The following is a 16768-nucleotide window of genomic DNA, read 5'->3' as shown; positions in this document are numbered from 1 at the left end:
CTAGGATGTCATCTGTTCAGGATGAAAGGAAACATTTCATTGGTTTTAAAGGAAATGTAGGTACTTGGAGCTCTTTCCCAACCTCTTAATGACTTTAAGGATCTCATTTAAGAACTGTTTGACCCCACAGGAGACAGGAGCCAATGGAGACTTGTTTTCAGATCTGGAGACCAAGTGATGTATCATATTGATGATACTCTGACTTGAAAATGAAAGGAAAGGAGAAAATAGGTTAACTAATATAAATAAAAATGAAATACTGTCTCACAAGAAATCCATTTATAAATAATTTTCATCTATTGTCTCACGTGATTTCATAGCAGCCATGGAAGGTACAAATATATTATTCCCATTTTACATATGTTGAACCTAGGGAAAGGCAAAGGAAAGGAATTTGTGTTTTCTGAACACCTGCCGTCTTCCAGGTGTTAATTTTTACATATGTCAGTTTTTACGTAATGTCACAGATGTTAATTTTTACCTTATTGTGAGTTAAAGCTTCTGGCTTCCAATTTTGCTCAGTGGGGTTAAATAACTTGTCCAAAGTTGCCCAGCTAAAAAGCACTGGAGCTGGGATTCAAACCCAGTCTTTCTGAGCCCACGGGCTGTGCTCCTCTTTTGGTACCACATTTTCCCAGAGGCTGCAGGGAATGAAATGCCTCTGCATTGGTCCTAGCTCTCTTGGGCTTTATAGAGAGTTCTTCAGAGGCCAAAGATGATGATTTTGTCCATGAACCTTCACATCCTCTAGCACAGAAAGTCTTAGCCATGGATGAAGTCCCTCTGCAGTACTCGGGAGAATTGAAACTTAGGATGGATAAGCAAAGAGCAGGAGCTTGGGCTTGTTTATGTCTAGGCAGCTTCTTGGTCAGCTGCCTGGAAAATATCATGGCATCCAAGGAGGTGCCCCTCCTCAATGAACAGGTTTTTCTGGATGGCAAGTCTGTCACTCTGCTCCAGGGTAAAGGCACTTTGCACCCTCTGCATTCTCTGTTTCCTGTATAGTGTGGGGTAAGCTGCTATCTTGAGACAAAGTCATGTTTTTGTTACTGCAATGTATACTACTTTGCACAGATTCTTAGTGGTAATTTCAACTAACATTTCTATCCAACAGAGTTTCAGTTCCTGCATTCAGCTTATGGTAGGAGAGCTATTTTTCCTCATATGTATTATGGCCTATGAATGTGTTATCTCGTAACAACAGTAGATCCCCTCTCCTTTCCTCCCCAGATCCCATCCCCAAGGCTTGGGCTCCCCCAGGTGGCTCAGCAGCAGTTCCTAAAGCATGCAGGAACATGTCTGATGGTGCAAAATCATGGGTTGGAGACACACATGAACCGTCCCTTAGGGCAGCAGTGAAGGATTATGGCACTAAAAGGCGTTTCTCCCCTTCCTGACCTCTGGGGTCCCTATGTGACCTAGGTCGAAACCTTCACCGTAACCTGGCTGCTGAATTCAAACAAACAAGTGAACAAAAATTCCTGGACCTGTATGGCTCCCCTGTTGGCTTCGTGGCAGCCCCTGTGGAGGAGTACCTGGATTATGCCTCTAAGAACCCCAAAAAACAGTCTGCCCCAGGATCAGATTTTCCATCTCCATTGGCAGTCTAACATGTTTGAAGACCTGATTGACTTTAGATACAACTTGTTTCCTTAGCCCAAATCTTGAGCTCTGAATCATTTTCAGAACATTTTCCTGGATGGAGAAAGGTGAGGGCCAAATGTGCTAAATGAGCAAGGGACCAGAGCTAAGTTCTCTGGGCAGTGTGGACTCCAGGCCCAAGGCACCACGGGAACTAATGGGCACCTGTGAGGGTCCCAGCAGTATAACTTGACTAGGTCCTTTTTGTCATAGACAGGAAGGGACCATGGGAGAGACTTGCTCCTTTACCACCCTCACCTGGGCTGCTCAGGACGATTTTTTGTAAAATTTCTATACACCTTTTCAGCTTCTACCCTTGAATTATTTGGATGTTCGCTATTGAATTTGTGTGTGGCACATCTTTCAGGAGATGAGCTGTGAAAATTTCTCCTTACCACTGCTGTGGGATGCGAGATCTTGGGCAATTTGCTTATGTCTCCAGGCCATAGATAATGTGTTTTAATCCAGGTGATCTCTGAGGTCCCTTTAAATGCTAACAACCTATATTCTCTTATACTTTTATTGTTTGAATTTTTCTAGTCACAGACTTGTTTCTTATACTACTTCATGGGGCTGCAATTTTTATTTGCCTCAGGATATATGAACTCGGACAGAGGTCTCCATAAAAAGTAGGAGAAGCTCTCATGCATCCTTACCCCTCCAGTTATAGCATTCACAGTTCTGTGCCAGGCCTTACTGAGCTGGCCCTTTGAAGATACATAGACCAGTAAGACAAAGTCTCTGTTCTCAAGGAGCTCACAGTTTAATGGGGAAGACAGAGAAGCCAGCAAGTATGGGGGCTTCTGGGAATCACAGGGACGGGGATAGTGAACCATATGGGATCCTTGATGGGGCTGTGGTCAAGAGATAGGGGAAAAGAAAAGACTTCATAGTAGAGATGAGTCTTCAGCTCATGATTGATGGATTAATAAATATTTACCAGGTGGCATTCGGGGAAAGACATGCCAGGAAGAGTGAGCATTGTGAGCAGAAATACAGAGATAGAGTGTTTCTTGATGTATTCTGGGAATGATGAACAGTTTTGTTTGGCAGTATACAAGGTTGGAGAGTGAAAATAAAGAAAGAGTCTAGAGAGATCATAGGGCTAGATTATGAAGGACCTTGAATGCCACACAAAATGTTCATCTTCCATTTCAGCCTTATAGGCAGTGGACAACCATGGAATGTTTTTAAGAAAGGTTTTCTGATTAGGAGTAAGTCTTAGAAATATCACTTAACTTGGAGATTAAATTTGGTGGGTTTCGAAACAGAGCAGTAATAGTTCAGGTGAGAGATGATGAGAGTTTAAATTAGAGCTGTCCATAACTGTGGGATAGAAGAATGGACAGATACCAGGATTACATATCTGTAAGATGGGATGACACTTTATTTTTGATCCTCATATCAATACAATACTCTGATGCAATCAGGGACTGATTATTATTGCCATTTATGAAACAACAAAACTGAAGTTTAGAAAGGTCATGTGACTTGCCCAAGGTCTCACAATTAATAAGTGGCACAGCCCAGGCTAGAATTCAGATTTTCTGACTTACTGCATTGTTCAGGATGATGGTCCCTTGCTGCCTCTCCTCCTTGTAAGTGTGCTTAACGGACTGTTCAAGTGTCAAAGGGCGTGAGGGCCCCGTATCTGGGGAAGTGAACAACCCAGCACCTGGATGTGGGCAGCATGCTGTGACTGGGCCATGGCCCTTCACTGCCAAGGGTTCTCTCTCTGTCTCTCTCTTTTCTTTTTAAATTAAGGAGTAACACATATACTGTACACATGAAATGCGGTAGTCTCAAGTGTACATCTCAGTAATATTTGACATATGTATACACTTGTATTTAACTACCACCCAGTTCAAAATATAGAAATATCTAGGAGTTGGTATGTTTCATAGTACCCAAGAGCAAACATGCCGGTCGGAGCAGCCTACTCTGTTACCATGCCTCTGAAATCTTCAGTTGGATTGTCTTCATCCATAGTGGTAAGCTCCGAATCACTACTACCAACAGAATGAATTACTTTAGAATTGTACGTGGAGGAGGAAGATCATATGGTACAACTAACTAATGAAAAAATCAAATTGACAGCTAATATTTGTTTTTTGTTTTTATTCTTCTTATTTATCCAGTTATTTAAATTATTAAGTATTTAAATATCCAAAGAAATATAGAAAATACTGATTTTGATTTTTTTTTTTTTTAAATACTGTTATCGGAGGAAAATACTTCTTCAGGAACATATATAGTTTAGTTCACTTGATCACTTGGGAAATACATAATAAAAGGCACAGTCGCACTTGCTTCTTTCCTGGTTAATTTGGAACGTTATTTTACTCTGTGTAATGCTGTCTTGTTCACTCTCTGGTTAGCGTATGGCTGTGTTGCATCTCCAGCTAGACCATGAGTACCTTGTGTGCGGTGACCATGACCCACGTGTGTTCTTGTCCACCGTGGCGCTCCCCTCAGTGCTGAGTACAGTGTAGGCCTCAGTCACTTTCTGGTTAATTTTTATTTACTTTATCACACAGTCCTTCAGGCTTATGTCAGACTTTGGCTTATGATGAAAATTATGGTAAATTATGCACCACTTCAGGAAACGACTGGATCTGGACCTCCAAATTCTCCACAGCTAAATTTAGGCCTCCTGTTCCTGGTGGAGTCCCTGTGGGGTCTTGAGGGCATGGACTTGCTCTGACTTCTCAGAGCTACGTGTTTCACCTTTAGGGAGTTGTTTTGGGTGGCCAGGGCTCTCTGGCCACATGGAGTGGAAGTTTTTAAATTGGAGATATCTTGATAAGATTTTTCAACACTAATTGGATCTTTTATTAATCTCCAACCCCCTCTCACTCCTCCATCCTGGAAAAAGAAACCGAAGAAAATTGTTTGAAACTGACTGCCCTTTTTCTGCATTGTCTGCAGAGTCATGTCTTAATGTCCAGCAAAGGCCCTGGACTCTGCATGGAATTCTGCTGGGTCTCCATTTCTTCTGCCAGAATTCTCCTTTTAGTGTCACTTCCCTGCCCATGATTTCCTTCTCATTTTTCAGCATCTGCTGTATATATTGCGGGCCATTAACTCAAGTGCAGGGTCAGCCCAGAATGGCTACACTTCTAGCCTCGGATCAGTAAAAAGAGCAAAGTCCTTGACCTCCTTCTCTGGGCCCAGTACCTTCATGACTGAAGGAACTGGAAGCATTACCTGTTAACTCAGACAAGTAGTGGGTATGGGATCTCTCTGGAGGTGGACTACCCTTGTTCTGGTGGAATTAGAGTATATAGACATTTTCCTTTCATGCTACCAGTCTTACCTCGGCCCCTTGTTTCAGGTGTATTGGACTGTTGCCAGTGCAGCTCCACCTCCTAATATACTTTAAAACACCCATATCCATGACTCCCAAGACCTTATTTGAACAGAAAAGATACTAAAATCAGTCTTTTTGCCCTAATTTGGGTCAAGCAATTTGGGTCAAGAATGTTTTTCTTTAGTGTTTGAAAGTATATCAAGGGAAATATCTAAAATGTTAGGCATTTCCCCCCTTTGAAACCCTATTTCCTCTCTCCTTCCCCACAGGATACCATGAAGGTAAGTTTTTTGAGTTATTCCCCACTTTTAGAACATAGGAAGCATCATCCTTCCACATTTTTCAAGCTGAGCTTTGACTCAGCCTGGGACATGTCTCTAGATTTCTTTCAAACTGGGCCTCATCTCTATTTCACACCTACCCCAAGTTTGACATTTACTTTCTTAATGGCCTGAAAGATCATCTGTAGTTCATGAGGAGATATCTCAAGTGAGGCACCAGTAGCACCTCAGCAGGAGATATAAAGGGTATGCAAGGTTTGTCTGTCAGGCCCCAGGTATGTCTACAGGAGGAGTTAGCAGGGATTGCCCCACTGGCAAGCCTGTGCCTTCTAAGCTGCCAGAGTTCTATCCTTTTAGAAGAGATGGCAGTCCAGCAAGGTTCATGTTATGTGGTAATTACTTTGGGGTCTGTCTTTGAAAGCAGCTTATTAAATACACCTCCGGATGAGATTTCAGGTGTAAAAGAAAAAAAAGAGTACTCAGTTGATCCTGGCCCAGTATATAGTCAAAGGCTCCAAGTTGTTACACATTCATGAGAAAGCGGCTAAGGAGTATTCCAGAGCCTTAGACCAGAATGTCACGCAGCAGGAGGCAGTATTCATAGGCATCTTCGTGGTTTTAGTGGTAGAAAATCATGACTCTCCTAATTAGTATAAGTTTAGATTTTCTCAATTTTAAATCTTTTAGAAGCTCACTTCAGCCGTCCTCTCAACCACTCACCCATCTCAGAAAGGCCGAACCATCCTGTGTGTCTGAACAGATTCACTTGGGTTATATGTTTCCGTCTAGCTCAAGACCCTTGCTTTGTGTCTGTAATTGGTGGTGCCGCTTCTTATTTCTGCCTAATGCCATTCTTGTGTCTTCCCTTAAGCAACTCTGCTGATGAAACAGGCCTGGCCACAGAACTCATCCTCCTGTGGCACTGAAGGCACCTTCCACCTCCCAGTGGACACCGGGACCGAGAACCGAACTTACCAAGCATCCTCTGCGGCTTTCAGTAAATACAGCCTGTCTCCTCCTTTCCTTGTTCCCCTTGGTTGGGACTGATTTTTCTCTTAGTAAGAAAGGAAAGGGAACTGACATTTATAAGACACTATTTTAAGAGGTTCTCCTACCCACACAAAAAATTGGCCCTCCTCGTACAGGAAGGTCATCCTCTTTGATCATGCAGCCACCTTTGGGGAGACACAGAGCAGTGAGGGAGGGAGAAGGAAGTACTCGCCTGGCTAACAAGTTCGATGAGGGAAGGACTTACTACATTTCAAAGGAAAGGGGACAGAGGGAACATTTGGATGCCTGCCAGTGGACCTTTGGACAGAGAGGGCTCCTTCGATTGGCACAGGGTTTGACTTCACACTGTGGACATCTGGATCAGATAATTCTTTGTTGTGGGGAGTTGTCCTGTGCATTGTAGGTTGCTTAGCAGCACCCCTGGCCTCTGCCCACTGGATGCAGTAGCAAACCTCATTATAACAATCAGAAATGTCTAGTTTTTGCTAAATATCCACTGGGCGGCAGCGTGCCCCCTGTGTGAGTAATAGTGCCCTAGTGGAAGCTACACTGTGGAACCAAAGTATGTACATGGAGTCTCGGGGAGGACGGAAACCATCAGGCCAGTCACATTGGTCAGTCATCTTGAGGCTCAGTTGGGTGACTGTTGGTTTCACCTTCACGTCTGATTTTTAATACAAAATGGCTCAACTGGGTAAAATGAGGACCAATGTTTAGAAATTACCAAGTAGCATTTCGACTCTGAATAAGTGAAAACTTTGTGCCTCGTTGGAGCTGTCCAAAAGAGGAATGGCTGGCTTTGGTTGTGGAAAGTGCCTATCTCTTAAGGTGTTCCAGCAGGGGCTGGACAAGCTCTCAAAGGGATGTCGCAGACTAGGTCCAATAGTCTGTGATTCAGTGAATTATTAATCTGTTAAGTAAGTAGATTAGAAGAATACGTTGTATGTTTTTCTTTAAAATACTCAGTGTTATACCCCCTAGATGTCAACATCAGCTTATGTTGATATACAACATAACTGTCAACTTTTAGAGAATATGCTTTCATAATCACCTTCTCATTTAATCTGTACTGTAGTTCTGTTATTTGGGTGGATTTTTATTCCAGTTGGAAATCTGAGGCTCAGAAAGGTAATATATTCATCGCCATCCAACTAGTAAAAGTTATCACCCAGATTAAGTTACTATTGTCTTTTTTTTCATGAGAGTAATCGTTCTCTTTAAGAGAGGGATGGCAGCAGTAGGGAGTTTTTCCAGATATCTATAGCATTAGATATGTAAATGGGCATATACATACATATTCTCCCTTATATCTACATATATGGATGTAGATGCATATAGACACACCTACTATAGTGCAGCAGAAAGAAACCTGGTATAGAAGACCAAAAGAGTTTGGATTTTAGATTCTGTGTAACCTTGGATAATTCATGACCAGAATTTGGACCTTGGTTTTTCCAACTGAAGGTTCTCTCTAGCTATTAGACTCCTGATTCTGTTACGTTGTTGGTGGGTACTGAATATCCTCCACTCTGGGAAGGAACCTCCTCTCTAGCTGCCCTGAGGTCCACTAGCCTTTGCTCACACCTCTCCAGGTATGGGGTACTCATTCCTTCTGGAGGCATCCCTTTCTACAGTGAAAAAGTCTTGAGTGTTAGAAGGCCTTACCTTCTACTATGTTTAAATCTTTCTGCAATCCCATCTAAATGTCCAGTAACTATACTCTACTGCCCTCTCACAGGTTATCACAGTCCCTGGAAAGGATGACCAAAATATCCCCCACCTCTTTTAAGCAAGTAATGCATGAACTTGTGCAATTTTTAAATAGAAATGAGGATTGACTGACCCTCCCACACTCTCCAGGGTTCCTCCCAGCACACAGATTTTGTGGCTTCTAATGTCACAGGAAATTCAGGGCAATTTGGCAAATTCCATTGAACTTCACCAACCCTTACTAAGCCTGTTTGTAATTAGGTCTCTCTCCTATTTATTCAGCACTCTCTTGTTGAGCTACCAACAAGGAGACTTGGGGGTCAAAGCTAGAATCGGACATAGAGCCTTGTCCAGACATATAAATCTTATGGTCAATAAACCGATTAGTCTAAAAGGCATCCTTGATGTGAGGATCAATGCCTCTGAATGTGTAGGGGCTCTACAACTGGAAAGATTTACGACAGTGCATAGAGCTCGAAGAGAGGACTGAAAAGGTTTTACCTTGCTAATGTACACACTCTATTACCCTGTTTGATAGAGCCTAAAATTACGGTTAGGAACCTGAGAGAAAGAACAGGGCGTCAATAAACAAAGCCTCTTTCATAAGGCAGAGCTAGGATTTTTAGTGATGAAATTCCTTTTTTCTCTCATGATATTGCCTTTAGTGAAACGATTATGCAAAGGCTAATATACCAAATACCCAAGATTGGTCTGCAGAGACCTATAACTCAGAAAGGAGCTCTGCCCAGGGGATGGTAAGCCCTGAACTCTGAGTCCAGCTCTGCACTGATTCGCTGTGCAGTTTTGGGAAGTCTCTTTTCTTCTGGGCTCCAGTTTTTTTCATCTGAAATAGAGAGTCGAATATAAGTCTCTAATGTCCTTACAGGCATAGCATTCCAAAGACCTAACTCTGTGACCTTCAGACTTAGGTAGAACTCCCTTAAGGAGAGTCAGGCCTCCCATGAGGGAGTTGTGTCTCACTCAGTTCATTTGAGCAAAATGAATGTTTTTTGGGGGGGATGGGGAGCAGGTGTTTTTTGCATCAAGTCCAACAACTTCTTTCAGTTAGATGCACAAAATAAGGACATCGAATTTTATGATGCTCAAGGTAGCCCAGGCTGCAGGCCAGGGCATTTTCCAGTGATCCTCAAAGGTATGAACAGGCCCACCAGTCAGAGGTAGAAAGTCCTCGGCAATGATTTTCTCACAAGTTTCATTGAACTACTTAGAAACTTAGAATCAGCATTAGAAAGGTCCCTCTGACATTATCTAGTCTGAATGAGGGTATTTCTTGAGAGAAGAATTGACCCAACTCACTGACAGGGCCCAGGATGGGGCCCAGGGCAGTTTCTACAGCCTTCTGACATAAATGGTGACCTTGAGAACCACTGTAGGCAGAGGAAGGAGCACTGAGTCCTGAGTCCTCATGAGCAGTGGCTTTTTCTCTCATCATCCGCTTATCATCTCTTCTCTGAGATGTTTGTGTCGGTCCTAATGATATCTAAGATCTCTTCTAGCTTTGCATTTCTACTTCTCCCTTCTCAGATTATCTGGACAGACAAGCAAGGCCTTCTTCTGCAGCATTATCATTTTTTCTTGCAAAGGGTGTTTTGGCTACTGATTTGTATTCTGAGTATGTGTGCATCTTCATTTCATAACATGAAGAAAGGGAAACATTCTCAGACAAGGTTATTCTTAGATATGGAAACCAAATTCTACTGCAGTCTCTTGGAACCTTTTGATTTTCCTCACAGGGATGATCTCAACACTTTGTGAGATTATTGTCCTTGTGGCATAGAGGGAGTAGTACAGGCTTCCGCAGGGGATAAAAATTCCATTGCACATTCTCAGGGAGCATATAAGAAAGTCACCAGCATTGTTGGCTTATTAACTTTAAAGAATCACAAAATCATGGCATTTTAAACTGTAAAATCTTAAAATCTTAGAATTCTAGAGTCTGTGTTTCAAGTTGGATCACAGTGTGTAAGTTCATAGTTTAACCTCCTGTCTACTATATTTCAGCCAATGTCTGCTTATAATACCCCCAGGACAGGAAGCTTACTATCTATACAGTGAAAGAGAATAATAGCTAACCTTTATGAAGTATTTTTAATTTGTTAGGCACTATTCTAAGGGCTTTGCACTTATTAATGTATTTATCACAGTAACCCTATGAAGTAGGTACTATTATTATCTCCATTTTACAGATGAGACTGATGTATTCTATAGCTATTAAGTAGTAGGGCTGGGGTTTCAACCCAGGTAATCAGTCTGGCTCCAGACTATTTGTAAGCACTGCTTTGTGCTGGATAGCTTTTAGAGAGGGCATCTTAGGATTCAGAGTATCCTGCCCTGCTGCACAGAAAAGAGATGCTCTCCACTCTCACAGAACTCCCCATACCTTGTGTTATCCCTTTAATTCAGGAGTCAGCAAGATAGTAAATATTTTAGGCTTTTCAGGCCATGTGGTCTCTGTTATAACGACCATTGTAGCAGGAAAGCATCCATAGTCAATATGTATTAGCTGTATTACAGTAAAACTTTACCAAAAAAGCTACTGTTACAAAAACTGCAGTTTGCCTATTTTAAATATTAGTAGTATGAATAAAAGATGCTGTGGTAAAATAAATTTGGGAAGTCCGCATATCCCTATCTTAGAGATTCACAGTTCATCCTTTTATTTTAAAACTTCTCAGTGTCATAGGATAAAAAACAAACATTTATCTCTATTTTACATTGCCACCTTTCTTTTCTTTTATAAAACAATGATTAAGCTCCCTCAGAATCATAGTCCTTTTTGTAATCTTGGCATGTACCTATCTTGAGAACCTTTGTTTTACAGATAAGTAAACTGTGTCTTTAAGGTAAAGAGCCCCTCAGATGGCTCCTTCTAGATGTCTGCAAACCTAGACTCCTTGTCTTCCCTCACGGTATCTGCTTCTCCTCCTATGACCACCTCTCATGATTAACTCCACTAGAAATTTGGAGGAATCTGCTCTAGACTTCTCCCTCAACTGATTCGTATCCTCCCTTCCAATTAGTTTCTAGTTCTTATCAATGCTACCTTCCCTATTTTATTTCCACTCCATCTTCATTGCTACTTATTTCCCAAGTGTATTTGACCGCAAAATTAGTTTCTCATGGAACATACTGCGGATATGCAGGTGGATAAATGACATGATTCTAAGGCGAGGACAGGACACCTTTTGTTGTGCCTTTGTGGCAACTCACATATCCTACTAACTCATCAAGGACGTGGCACCAAGCCAGAGCTGCAGTGGGAACTAAGAGATTTGTGGCAATATGGCAACTTATTTCTACTTGGGGTTAGGATAGAAGAGACCCAGGATCTTTAGGACAATGGGATTTTAGTTCATGAAAAGCTCTTCATTTTTAACTTTCTGATTTAACAAAATAAGAAACTAAGGCCCAGAGACTTGGCAATAGCCACAGCAAATTGGGGGGAAAACCCAGACTGAAGCCTAGATCTCTTCTCTTCCAATAAAGCACCCTTTCCAGTCTGCCTCCTAGTCCCTTCTTGCAGAAACAGCACCATGTTGCTGAAAAGGTTCTTGGTGAGCATCTTGTAGGCGAAAGACCTGAGGCCCCGAGAAGTTCATTGATGTTTTGGCCAGACTAAGTCAAGATGGGGACCAGAGAAAGAATCCCTAGCAACACCCATTGGGGTTCCAAAGCCAAAGTCCCCAAGGCACTGTGTCTTTAACTTAGAAAGGACAAGTTCCTATAAAGACTTGGCCTTTCTGAGCCCCAGGAAACCCTTATATAGATCCTTAAGTCCCATAGAATCATTCATTTTGTGGTTCTTGTTCCCATCGTTCATGTTTTAAGTTTTTCCTGTAAACATAGGATCTGACTCTCTTTTCCAGAAGATTCAAAAGCAGCACAATTTGTTGGAATGGCCGATTGTGAGATTCTTGGGGACTGACTTCTCAGCCTTACCCCCAGCTTTTGTTCACCCTGCTGAGGTACCTACATGGCCTGGGTTCCAGGTGTATATCCCTGACTTCAGGCCCTCAGGCAGAGGTGGCCCTGCCCCAAACCCTAGGAGGGGAGGGAAAGCCAGCTCCGTAGAGCAAAGTTTTTCAGCATCTCAGAAGATGAGGATCTCTGCATGGTGTTTTATATGGAGTTTTTGGAGTTTTCACCTTAAAACTTGGCAGGGAGGAAGAGGAACATGAGGAAGGGAAGTCCAAAAAGGAAAAACAAGGGAAAAACAGAAATACAGAGTAAGGGGGAAAGCAAGACAGAAAGATAGAACAGCAGAAAATATTCTAGGTACTGAGGAGGAGACAGAAAAACAAGAAGATAGTGCAACAAAGAGCAAGTGGGCCAAGGGCCTCCCATCTGTGCGCCCCTGCCTCTCACAGCACATAGCTCAGAATCACAGACTGTCTGAGCTGCAAGGGTTCCTTAAGCAATTCCATCTGGATCCATCTATTATTTTATAGATGAGAGCCTCGAGACTCAGAGAAATAAAAGGTGCCAGAATCACACATGCAGCCCTGTGCACCAGGACTGAGGGAGCTGCCTCTGGGGCCAGGGCTCTCTGGGCGGAGCCCTGTTCTCTGTCTGTTCTCATCTGTGTTTCTAGCCTGGATTCAGCCTATCCTTGTCTGGGGAGTCGTGACTGGAGCCTGCTGCCTTCTAGTGATGCTGTTCTGCCAACTAATTGGAAGTCTCTCTTATTGCCTTGGTACAGGATATACTGCGGGGACACCATACAAGGTCCCACCGACCCAGAGTAATACTGCTCCACCCCCCTACTCCCCATCACCCAACCCCTATCAGACGGCCATGTATCCAATCAGAAGTGCCTACCCCCAGCAGAATCTGTATGCCCAGGTAGGTACATGTGGAAGCTTGGGCCCACCTCTTCTGCAGGTAAAGGAGCCACCAGCCTGTGTGGAGTGGGTGTGGTTAAGAGAGAATGAAGGAGAGTTCATGGCTTTGGCCAGCTGTCACTGTTGTGTCATTGAAACAACATCTCTGCAGTCCCTCACTCCACCTAAGCTCCTGAAGGTGGGGTGGGGGTAGGGGTGACACATGAGGGCACTTAGGTTAACTGAGTCCAGAATGTCAGGGGGGCATGGGCCCTTGGAGATCATCTAGCTCAATTCCTTTTTATATAAGTGTGGAAGCTGAGACCCAGAGAGGGGAGTGACTTGTTCAAGGTCACATAGGGAGCTATTGGTTGAGTCAGAATGAGACCCCTTCTGTCTTAAGCATCTCCTCTCTCCCCAACATTGACCTTCCCTTAAAGATAAAGTCTGCAAGCTTGAGTGGGGAGGAGATAAGTGCCCAGCCTCTGCCACTAGTTTCCTGTATGACCTTGGGCAAGGTATTCTCTCTCTGTGCATTAGTGCCCCCATCTGGGCTCCTTCAGGTAGAGAATGTGTGCAGTCTGAGGGGCTGGCTATATGGTAGTGATTATATGAGGCTTCAGCATACACGTGGCACATTTTTCTGGAGTGACAGTTCTATATGAGGTTTAAATAATGAAGAGAACACTTTTTAAATTTAAAAAACAGCTATATTACAGAGTAGAATGTGAAACTTAAAAGATAAAACAACAGACTTGAGAAATTTTTCTTGTTTATGGTAGACTGCTTTGCACTATGCTGTCGGACCTTTGGGATTACAAACTCACATTCTGAGTCTCTTGTCATTATTTAGTAGAAGCGTTTGAGAAGCTTTGGATTAAAGTGATCCAGGGGCCCTTGTTTGCTCCCCGCAAACATCAGGAAGCAGCCACGTGATCCAGGCAGTGAGAAATTCTCTCAGACCATTGTCTCCATTCTCAACCTATTTTCCTAAAGGGAAATAGGTAGCAAGAGACATCTAGGGAAATGCTCTGCATTTATGGCATTTTCCCAATATGTAAAGTGGCAGCATTCACACCAGTTTGACACTCCCACTATTACTCCTTTATGTGTATGTGCACAGTGCTCTGGAGTTCACCACCCCCACCCACATCGTTCGTTCATTTATTGTGGTTCCTACCTTTACATTTTAGGCAGCTTATAGAGCACATTGCAATAAAATACACACACACATTTTTTTTTGGTGCCGAAACCTAGGACCAAACCATAAAATACATTTTTAAATGCTAAAATCATTGTTGAGGGAGTACAGCTATTATCCCATTAAATCGTGCAAGCAGCCTTAGGAGCAAGGCAGGACAAGGTTAGAGTGTTATTTTTCAGAGCAGAAGCTGAGCCCGGCATTGAACTCTCCATAGTCACATAGTAAGAAGTAGAGCCCTGGCTGGGGCGCAGACCCTCTGTCCCTGGGCCAGTGCTTTTCTGACTCCAGCCCCTGGGCCTCGGACTGTTACTGTTAGGAACTGGGCTGCACAGCCAGAGGTGAGCAGCGGGTGAGTAAGCGAAGCTTCATCTGTATTTGCAGCCGCTCCCCAGCGCTAGCATCACCACCTCAGCTCCACCTCAGATCATCGAGCATTAGATTATTACAGGAGCACCAGTCCCTGGTGCCAAAAAAGTTGAAAATCACTGCCTTAGGGTCTGGAAGAGCAAGCTCCCCTCCCCTCCCCACATTTCGCCCCACCTCTCTAAAAGCCTGTGTGACCTCAGCCTCTCTTCCCCCAGGGAGCCTACTACACACAGCCGGTATACGCTGCGCAGCCCCACGTCATCCACCACACCACGGTCGTCCAGCCCAACAGCATTCCCTCTGCTATCTACCCGGCACCTGTTGCTGCCCCCAGGACCAATGGCGTGGCCATGGGCATGGTGGCCGGCACCACCATGGCAATGTCTGCAGGTGAGGGCAACCACTGTATCAGTGTCCATCCCGCTCCTCCAGGAACTCATGACAGAGTGGAGAATACAGTTATGGAATCGACTGTAGCACAGCATGAGAAATCCTGTGTCTAGGGGTTTTGGGAACCCAGAGGAAGGACCTTCTAAATTTGACTGCAGGGTTGAGGAAAATTTCACTAAGGAGAGCATATGGAGCTGGGCCTTAAACGGTGAACAGAGGCTAACCAGAGAGATGAAACAGGGAAGGGCAGTCCAGGAGGCAAGAATATCACATGTTCATAGGACGGAAATGGTCCAAGGCACTTAGAAAACGGGTATGAAGTTGGAAGGGTGGCTGGAGTAGTCAGCAAAGACCAAGTGGTAAAGAGATTATCTTTAGGCAACAGTGAGCTAGCAAAGGGGTTCAGACAGCAGAGAGATGGGGTTTGGTTTAAACATTCTCTTTGGCTGCAAGGTGGAGGCTGGATTAGAAGGGGAGAGGCTGGAAGCAAGTATGTCAGTGGGAAGGCTGGAGTTTAGAGGAGTCATGGTGACGCTAGAACTCTGGTAGCAACAGGGTTCCAGAAAGGAGGGCACGGTACCTGTTCAATAATGTAAGGCATGGGAAGAAGGAGGAGTCTGGAACGACCCTTCTCCGTTTCCGGCTTACTCCAGAAATGAAACCAGAGCCCTGCCCCTCAGGAACCTTGCAGAAGCGGGTGGGAGAGACACCAGAAGAAGAGCGGGTTTAGGGACATTGTTAAATGAGTTGATATTGCAAAGAAGAGCATGAGAAAGCAAAAGGGCTATGAGCCTTGGGTCCTAACATTTAAAGGCTCAGCTGGGTCACCTTTTGAGAGAATTGCATACCAAGGGGTCAAGTGGGTGGGAGTTTGGGATTTTATTCTGCCCCTAATGTAAGGAGTTGTCGGTCAGGGAGCTAATGAATATCCACAGCGAGCTATTGAATATGCCAGCCTCGTTGTCCCGGTCTTGGAGACCAGTTGCCAATAGATCATACCCTTAGAACTAGGTTGGTGGGACACAGCCACATGAACGAAGTTACTGCTCACTATGATGTTTGCAGTGAGAGGAGCATACATGGAAGAGTGAAATGAGGCCACTGGAGAAGAGTGTCCTGGAGCATCAGAAAAACTTTCCCTAAGGAGATGAAACCTGGCAGGGTGGGGAGGGGCCGCCCTGGTTTATGAGCAGGCAGGGAGGCAGGGCCCCAGGCCAGGAGCAGCCGCATGAAAGCTAAGGCTTCATTCTTTTCATCTCGGATGGCCTCACATCAGCTTTACTTTTCTCTCTGGATGCTCAGGTACCCTGCTGACTGCACCCCAGCACACCGCAATTGGGGCACACCCTGTTTCCATGCCAACATACAGGGCCCAAGGGACCCCTGCGTACAGCTATGTGCCCCCGCACTGGTAAAGCCTGCAGCCCATCCAAGTGAGTGGGGCCCAGGGTGGGAGAGGCAGGAGGGTGACTAAATACCGGAACTGCTTCAAAGCCGCTGATTTGGTCTGAAGCACAGGTGTCAGCAGGGCAGTTACCAGTTGCTTTCCTGCTTCAGCTTCAGTAATATCACTCTTAATAATAGCTGTCACTTTACATATATTCTAGATACTTTACACGTTATCACATAATCCTTATAGCTCTGTGAAATAAGGATCGTTAGTTCTATTGTACAAATAAATACGTATAGTTCAGCATCACTTGACCAGTAAAAATTAAACTGGGACTTGAACTCCAGTCTTCTAGTACTAAATTCTATGCTCTTTATTGTACAGTCTTCATACTTTTAACTGTGAGCCTTATTCTTCAAATAAATCTTACTTCAATCAGACTTTGGCTCTGATTGAGACCAGGTGGAGACCTTGGCAGCTCCTGAGGCAGTACCAGTGAACCACAGGGCTCCTGGGATATCACTTTGAAATCCTTTGCCCTACCTCCTCAGCTCCCTTGCCCTCCACCTCCTCCAGGAGCTCTTGGCACTGGACAGGAAGCAGGCAGCTTCACTGGGAAGGCAC

General features: G+C 44.1%; 1 protein-coding gene across 9 annotated transcripts in view; it reads left to right on the top strand.

The window, feature by feature from the left end:
• Nucleotides 1–16768, top strand: part of FAM168A (family with sequence similarity 168 member A) — a 156559-nt gene that overhangs the window by 134380 nt on the left and 5411 nt on the right. For 4 of the 9 annotated variants that reach the window (XM_039848010.1, XM_039848009.1, XM_039848008.1 and 1 more), the window contains 4 exons: nt 6104–6229; nt 12674–12816; nt 14580–14754; nt 16057–16187. In XM_039848010.1, the coding sequence (XP_039703944.1) occupies nt 6104–6229; nt 12674–12816; nt 14580–14754; nt 16057–16169 (557 nt within the window). In that variant the 3' untranslated portion in view covers nt 16170–16187. Of the gene's footprint in view, nt 1–1114; nt 1142–6103; nt 6230–12673; nt 12817–14579; nt 14755–16056; nt 16188–16768 lie in introns of all 9 variants that reach the window. The other 5 variants (XM_039848004.1, XM_039848005.1, XM_039848006.1 and 2 more) reach the window with 2 other exon arrangements.

Source organism: Pteropus medius, unplaced genomic scaffold (genome assembly GCF_902729225.1).
Source record: "Pteropus medius unplaced genomic scaffold, Ma_sr-lr_union100, whole genome shotgun sequence".
Classification (NCBI taxonomy): Eukaryota; Metazoa; Chordata; class Mammalia; order Chiroptera; family Pteropodidae; genus Pteropus; species Pteropus medius.
This window is presented reverse-complemented; position numbering and strand designations above follow the sequence as displayed.